At 40.4% G+C, this 8,841-nt stretch overlaps 1 protein-coding gene across 1 annotated transcript in view; it reads right to left on the reverse strand.

Moving 5' to 3' along the window:
* The window catches only part of gckr (glucokinase (hexokinase 4) regulator), a 71,812-nt gene extending 68,332 nt beyond the window's left edge, over window positions 1–3,480 (reverse strand). The window contains exon 1 of the mRNA XM_080192361.1: window positions 3,308–3,480. Coding sequence (XP_080048487.1) covers window positions 3,308–3,370 — 63 coding nt within the window. The 5' untranslated portion in view covers window positions 3,371–3,480. The remainder of the gene's footprint in view (window positions 1–3,307) is intronic.
* Between the last annotated feature and the right edge of the window lie 5,361 nt (window positions 3,481–8,841).

Raw genomic sequence — 8,841 nt, forward strand, 5'->3', positions numbered from 1 at the left:
ACGAGAATGAAAATATATCATGGTTTATGATCAATGAAAAAGTAGCAAACAGGCTTAGAGTTGATCAAATTTAAAACCAGGGAGTTTTCAATATCATTTTCTCCAACAATCAAAAATACAACTAGCATTTACAACACAAGGTGCTCCTGGTTGGGTTTCCTTCTATTCTTACAAGGCTATTAATTTCTGCCCTTATTCTCAAAGCAACAGCTAGGAAATGAAGCTGACAATTTGATCTACCTAAAGTGGCCATGAGATTTGAAATTACTTCATTCTCATTACAACCCTCAAATCCTGTTGCCTTGTTATCATTGTGAGTTGAAGAACATTCAGAAGTCTGGAACCTCATCGACTAAATGCCATTAGGTTGATTGTGAGATTCCCATGGGATGGGAGTGCACTGCAACTTGCAACCAATTGATTCAATTTGACCACTGTTGCTTCTGAGTCAGAAGGAAGGTTTGACTCATGAAAATGACTGGCATATCCATTGCAGAACTGAGCATTGAAGGGGTATTGCACCATTCAAGGTGCTTTGCATTGGCCAAAACATTAAGCAGAGCTTCTAGCTAATTTGTATAGTAGTTTAGATGGATAATTTTCTTTCCTTTTAAAACTAAAAATAGACAGACTTGTTAGACTAAATGGCCATTGCTAGGTTTTTAAGAATGTTTTGATTTTTTCCGTGATGGCAATTCTTGATGCTTTAGGATTAATTTTAACCTAACCTGGCTGGGAATTGACAGACGATTTCACATCCCATTTTGGTCTGTCTTTCCATTGGCTACAGGAAGCTATTTTTTAATTATAAACACATCTTGAAGGAATATTGGATATGAAAATGTCCATCTTTTTTGGAAATCACCCAAAATGGCACCCAGCCATCATAATTTCTTTTAGAGAATTCTTGGACATTGTAATAACTCAGGAGTCAGCTGTGAAGGAATGAGGCTTTATTGCACAAAGTAAAAGTGAAGCGAAACCACAAGCCAGTGGTAAACACAAACAGGTCCCAGCTGGAATAATTGACCCACTCAGGGGCCTGCTTTATAAAGGGCTCAGGATACAAGTTCAACATGGTAAGATAATTACCAATCACCAGGGAAATTATACTATATGAGTCCTACTGGGAGGTCAATCAGGGGTTCCCCATACAAGTCCAAGGGTTTATCATAGGCACGTAATTTTAATAGAAGTGCTATTAAATTAATTCTTGTGGCAATGAGTTTTGTTTGTCAGTTGTAAGGTTTCTGGCTCACTTCTATCCAAGGACTACTGTAATCTGTAGTAACCACAATGAATGTTGGGAGACTTTCATTGCTACCTTTCAGTTGGGACTGAGTTCTAATTAAAAATGTTTCAGAAGTAATTATTAATAGTTGGATTATTATTAGGTTGAAGGAAAATATTATTTTTAAGTAAATACAATATTCTACACTGCTCTAACAAACATTTACCAAATAGGGGATCTCTATCAACAATCTGCTGCTTAACTGTTAAAACCATGAAGTTGGTTTAATGTTTACTTTGTGCTTCCCATACCATCTCATTGATGATATATATTTATAATTATAGCCATGGTATTCATTCAAAGGCCAATATTACAGTGGTGGGCATCCAGCATGCTGAAATGCATTGAATGTCTTTCCCCAGAAAAGTGAATGTGGAGATCGATAATGGTCTGTGTTCTGCAAGGATTCAGAGCTCCCCAATTAAGTTAACTTGCACAAAAAGGACCAACAGCAAGTTGTGAAGTAGACTCATTATGCTCTTAATTTTGTTTAAATCAGGTGTCTTTGCTGTAATGCAACTGCACCATCTAAGCAATGTATAAATAATTTGGAAGAGATAGCCAATTTAAAAAATAGTCTTTTCCTTTCCTTTATCTCCTTGGTATCCATTACAACTTGGTACCAATGCCGCATTGTTTTATACTTTCCTCCAAGTGGCTGGACCTTTTCCCCCAAAATCAATAAAGTGCTAGAACTGGCAGCCATTTGGCTGTTGCCTGGCACACTGAGCTTTTCATGACAGATACTCCTTAATTCCAATAAATTATGCAAATAAGATGATCCAACATGATACGTTTGAACAACCCATTTTCAACTCCATTTTCCGTGCATCACATTAAAAACATCATATGCATCACGCTTTTCAAATGAAAAACAGAGCTTTCTAACATTGACAGCGTAATGCTTAGACCATGGTTAAAATTAGGGTGTTTGAACTTCTGAATAGTGAGGTGTCATTATGGTTCGTAATTTTAACTTTCAAACTCAGATACATGCTTAACTGGTATTTATAGCAACTAATTTGGAGGCTGAACAAAGAACAAGAACGAAGAACAGGACAGCACAGGAACAGGCCCTTCAGCCCTCCAAACCTAAGCTGATCACATTGTCCTACCTAGACAAACCGCCTGCATCCCTCTATTCCCCATCTGTTCATGTGTCTATCTGCTTAAGTCTTAAATGTCGCTAATGTACCTGCCTCAACCATCTTACTTGGCAGTGCATTCCATGCCCCACCACTCTCTGTGTAAAAAAACACCCCCGCACATCTCTACTGAACCTTTCCCCCCTTACCTTGAACTTGTGTCCCCCCACAATTGTCATTTCTGCCCTGGAAAAAGCTTCCAACTGTTCACCCTGTCTATGCCCCTCATAATTTTATGAACTTCTGTCAGTTTGCTCCTCGGCCTCCATCTTTCCAGAGAGAATAATCCCAGTTTATTCAAACCCTGAGCATAACATGATAAAATTCCCTTCCACCAACATATACATACCAATGGTGTTTGAACATACAGGGTAAAATTACGCTGTATGTTATTAGTAATTAACACATTAACACGTTAGCATGGAATTTCTCTACCTGCTGTTTTAAAAACAGTGTTAACCAGTTTCATTATCAAAATCATGTTGTGAGATTTCAGGTCATTGGTTATCCTGCTGCGACACCCCACTGTCTTGATTTTGCTTTTTACGGGGAACCAATTATTGATTAGCTGTGAATAATATTTTTGCTTTGTGATCACCATGAACATTGGTTAAAAGGAAATCACTGAGGTAGTCAGGGTGTGCACTACCATCCCTTATAGAACCTGGACCTTGAAACTGGAGAGTTCTTTAATAAATCAAATCACTCGAAATACATCAGATAAAATTAGATTGTACAAAGCCATGACATGAATTATTCTTTTTAAGTAAGTGAAGATTTTTTCCCTATCATTAGATTCTAGTTATTAATTCTGACAATGTAAATGTGACCAGAAGTCAAAAGAGGTACTGTTAACAATAGAATGGCTTACCTCCCATTTTCTTGGTTGTGGAGTTTCAATATCATGTTTGAATCTTTTGGTGCTTTTCAACATTATACCACACCCAGATATCTAACAGGTCTGCAAAGAAATACCAAAATATATATCTTGTTGAAGCTTGGCTTGGGATCTGTTCATTCCAAATTTATTTTATCCAGCTATCACAGTCAGGATTATTTTCCAAATGGGGTCAAACTCCAACTTAGTAATTAATCAAAAAAGTTATACATCAACTCAACGTGTTGTGGAACATTTGGACTGCAATTGGGATTTGTGGCAATGCAATGAAAACAGAAAATGCTGAAAAACTCAGCAGGTTTGGCAGCATCTGTGGAGTGAAAAATAATTCATGTTTTCAGTCTAATATGACTGCTCAAGAATGATCCATGGAATGAAGTGCATGTCGTATAAGGAAAGGTTGAGGACTCTGGGACTGTATTTGTTGGAGTTTAGAAGGATGAGAGGGGATTTTATTGAAACTTACAGGATACTGTGAGGCCTGGATAGACTGGACATGGAGAGGATGTTTCCACTAGTAGGAAAAACTAGAACAAGAGGGCACAACTTCTGGCTAAAGGGATGATCGTTTCAAACAGAGATGAGGAGGAATTTCTTCAGCCAGAGAGGCGAATCTATGGAACTCTTTACTGCAGAAGGCTGTGGAGGCCAGGTCATTGAATGTCTTTAAGACAGAGATAGATAGATTCTTGATCGATAAGGGGATCAGGGGTTATGGGAAATAGGCAGGGGAATGGAGATGAAAATATCAGCGATGATTGAATGGCAGAGCAGACTCAGTGGGCTGAGTGGGCTAATTCTGCTCCTATGTCTTATGGTCTTTTAGAGTAATTCACTTAATGATAGGTCCTTTTTTGAGTGTGTTTTCGCGAATTGCTTTGATAGAGAAGGGTAACAATGAAACTGCCTAGAAAATGTTTGCTGAACAATGTTGATTTTACCAAATAAAAGGCACAAAAGCTCCTGGAAAAAGTTCCAAAAAAAATGTTGATTATATATTGGGATTGAGTTGCCACTAGTTGTGGAACTATTACGAGTGAATTGATTTTAGCTGGAATTGAGTGAGCTAAATATCATTCCACTTTGCTAAGTCTGATGGCTGAAGAAAGAGTCAGCCAAATAGAACATGCCAGGCTAGACGAGACGCAAAATATCATTGCCCTGCTTTAGTCTCCATAACTAAATGTAATGCAGGTCACTAGCTATTTTGAAATGTCAGAATCATGCCACCCAAACTACAAATTTCCTGGTGATTGCTGCATTGCAATTACACATACACTTTACTGTGGGGATGTTCAACTCCAACTCACTTGAAAAATAAGCATTCACTGGAGGAGATTATGACATGGACCTCACGTGCCCATTTGCCATTGAATTGAGTTCTCAGGCAGTGAGGGGTCTTTTTTTAAAAGACATTTATTGGTCCAGAAAGAGAAGCGTTTCTCAAGGCACTCAACAATTCTGCAACATGCCTGCCAGCCCATCTTCATTGGATGTTATTGGTACTGAAGTTTCAACCAAAGTTGAAATATCCAATCCCAAGTATTAATTTAATGAGTAGTTAATTCAGAACAACTAGAGAGTGATGAATATGTAACTTCATTAATTGTAGATACATTGAGATAAAAACTGGGCACAGCCTGTTAGTGGATATGGGGATCATATTATCTAATTATCCTATACCACATAGGACTCAATGACTCAAGCAGCACTCAAACTCCATGCTCCTTTCTCGTCTCCAGAATTGTGATCTGCAGCACAGCATGTTGCAGTGTGTCCTTACATTTGGGAGAGGGTCCAGGTTCATGAATACACACCTCTCATCAATCAAAGGCAGCCTACAATCCCAAAAACTCGCCTGAACCTCTTAAAAGAGAGGCTGGAGCATGTCCGGAATTAAATAAGAAAGTCTTTGTGAACAAGAAGAAATCAGAACAATGGATCAGCAGACCAGATAAGGATCTGGTTCCCACTTCAGGCCTTAGTCAAGGAAATGGAAAGGAGGTGAGAAGTCATCTTACTACCAGGGAACCCTCCAGACATGCACAGTGATGGCAGTCATAGCAGGTCAGAAGGTCAATGTCAGGAGTATGGACCTGAGGACCTGGATTTCATGCCGGACAAATTTAATGATCAACCACAAGTGTCGGTGAATGCATCTTCAGATCTCATCTCCTACCAATCACACCACCAGGGTTACAGCAGTGTTCAATGTGCCACATTACCATCACTGACTCATCAGCAAACAGAACTCATGTCCAACTTACCTCATTCACTTAGCACTGCTTCAAGTCACACATCCACATCTTGCAGCTTCTACATACTTATAGTGAATTTATTATTTCAGGCATGTCACACAAACACATTGCAAAAATGGCACGCTTCCCTCTCCCTTGCCAAGATGGTAAATAGCAGGATAGAATTGGTGGGGGAAAAGGCAGGAAACGAGGTGGTGATACAGTTGCGGCAATGGACTAGGACCCAGAATTCATCCAGCTGTCTGGTTCCTGACCCTGTTTTGAAAATCTGGCCTTTGTTCCAGGATGCCAATAGTCTTTTCCATGCCAATCCTGGCTGCTGCTTGACTCTCATTGTGACAGTGCTATCTACATGATGTTGAGTGGTAGAGATGAGTCATGAGCTTTTGTCACTGAGGCGCCACCCTCTGACTCAAAGAAGCGAAGGTATGAAAACACTTACCTTTTAAAAATAGTCCAGACTTTTCAGCAGGCTTTCCACTTGCTCCACAAACTCTCAAACTTGGTGTGCTTTTAATGGGCTTCCAAAATCCCACATCATCAGATGAAAATGGTGTGTGGCAGGATATCTGATTTTTGACTCCATTCAAAATGGTAAGCCAACCTCATCAGAGGTGGGTATGTATTTTGCATGCTGAGGATTACTGACACACTCATGACCAGAGGAAAATGGCACAGGGTCTGGAATGCAGTTGAAGATCAGATTTTCTCCAGAAGAAAGATAAGTATGGCCTTGCATGCTGAGGTGTGGCTCTGTATCCTGACAAAAACTCAGTCCCATATATTTAGGGGAAAGCAATGGCTTGGAGGTATTATCACCAGACTATTAATCCTGAAACTCAGCTAATGTTCTGGGGACCCAAGTTCGAATCCTACCACTGCAGATGGTGGAATTTGAATCCAGTGAAAAAAAATCTGGAATTAAGAATTTACTAATGATCATGAAACCATTGTCAATTGTTGGAAAAATCCATCTGGTCCACTAATGCCCTTAATGGAAGGAAATCTGCTGTCCTTACCAGGTTTGGCCTACATGTAATTCCAGAGCCACAGCAATGTGGTTGACTCTCAACTGCTCTCAGGCAACTAGGGGATGGCAATAAATGCTGGCCAGCCAGTGACACCCATGTCCCGCGAATGAATAAAAAAAATTCTGACAATGGCCTCCAACATTAATATCTTCAATCAATGATGGAGTGAAGAACATTTTCCTCATTTCCTCAAACTAACAAAAGCAGGATTGAGCTCGTCTGTGGCACCCACTCACATATACTTGCAGACAAGAGATTGTGCTGACTTTTCTGTTAGCTGCACTGCAGGTCTGACCTTGATCATTGTGCAGAGTCTGTAGCAACGACAGTGACAACTGCAATAAGTCAGACCATAGTCACAGCAAAGAGGGATTTCTCATATGTGCTGATACTGTTGCTATGGATACATTATTTCTCAAATTCTAGAAACATTCAAAGTTGCTTTGATCCATTTGGACAATTCACACAGACAAGCATTAACAGGATTTTCAAAGATTTCATATAAACTTACTGTTCACTGTGAGTGATGGAAAAATAGGCCTTGCAGTGCTGAGCAATGTTAGCAGATGCGCATGAATGACAGTGATTTTGGTGTCTGTTTGGAGCATTTCATCACCCTGGACAAAGCAATGAGTCCTCAGCTATCATAGCCATTAACTAGGCAATTAATGTTTTTGCAAACATAATGGCCTGGATATAGCTGTGGTAGTGAAACTGGCAGCATTCGCTGTGATTACTCCATTGAAACTGACAGTGGAGACCTCACAGATGCACAGATGAATGTGGAGATCCAAAGTTGCTGTCACTGATTCTATGCTTCTGTAGCTGATACACTGTTGAGGCGCCCCCAGACTGCAATCAATGAGAAATCTATGTAATGATAACTTCCACCTTTACACTATTAGTCTCAGTATAAGATGCCATGAAAAAGTTCCATTTTCTAGAATGAGATGTAACTGGGCTTTTTTTAATATGTATATTGAAAACTTTTGTATATTTTACACAGCAAACAAACACAGATACAGATCCATATAGTGCTCGCATGTATATTCCAACACGCCTGGGCAAGGGCTCTCCATGGCCAGGTGAGAAACCTTTGGTACCCCCGGCACCCATCCCATCCAAGTCCCATCTAGTTGCACTGGTAAAGACAGTAATAACATAAAAACAAAAAAGCAGAGGAACGCCACTGGAAAACCAACTGAGTGCCCAAGCAACCAGGCTATCAACTAGGGAGCAGAGAAAAGAAAGAGAGAAAGAGAGACAGCGAAGGAGAGAGAAGAAAGAGTGGGAGGGAAAACAGAAAAGATCTCATATTGGTCCCCATACCTTGGCAGAGTGGGTAGGTATACTCAGGTAAAGGGCCAGGGCGCTTCCACCAATCTGGGGAGGTGAGGTGGCATGGGAGGTGAGGTGGCATGGGGGGTGCGGTTCTCTGGGGGTACCCAGGATCCTGGGGCCATCGGGTATCTACATGCACTATAAATGGTTGCCAGGTCTTGTACAATCGAGCAGTGGACCCATGTAACATGCATCTCTTCTTCTCCAGCTTAATGGTATCTACCACCTCTTTCACTCACTATGAGTGCTTTAGGGATGCACCTGATTTCCACCTAAACAGGATTAGTCGTCTTGTCAGGAGTGTAGTGAAAGCTACAAAATCTGCTTGGAATTTTGGCAGCGGTGGATTTAAAGGCATAATTCCAAACAGGGCAACCTAGAGGGAATGCACTTATGTCCCGATTTAGCGTTACCACAATCATCTTAAATATCGATGTCCAGTAGTTATAATGTGATGGGCAAGCCCAGAACATATGTAAGAGGGAGGTGGGAGCTTGCTGGCACCATTCACAAATGGGGCTTGTGTTTGGATACATTCTAGAAAGTCTAACCTTAGTTAGATATGCTGCGTGAAGGAGTTTACATTGTATCATACCCAGCTTGGCACATATTGAGGAGAAGTGTACCTGATGCAGTATCATGTCCCAATCCTCCTCCGAGAACTCATCCCCCAGATCTCGTTCCCATAAAGATTTAACAACTGATAGAGATTTGTTGGGATAGAATTTGAGAATAAAGAATAGAAATGATATCATGCATAGTAATAGAGGCATAGTAAAGGCACTAAAAAGATGTCAATGGAGGCATGAGGTGGGAACATCAGAAATTGGGGGTCGGCACAAAGTCCCAAATTTGCAAATATCTGAAAAAAGTGCAT

Source organism: Carcharhinus amblyrhynchos, chromosome 7 (assembly GCF_965287045.1).
Source record: "Carcharhinus amblyrhynchos chromosome 7, sCarAmb.v2.hapA, whole genome shotgun sequence".
NCBI classification, from domain to species: domain Eukaryota; kingdom Metazoa; phylum Chordata; class Chondrichthyes; order Carcharhiniformes; family Carcharhinidae; genus Carcharhinus; species Carcharhinus amblyrhynchos.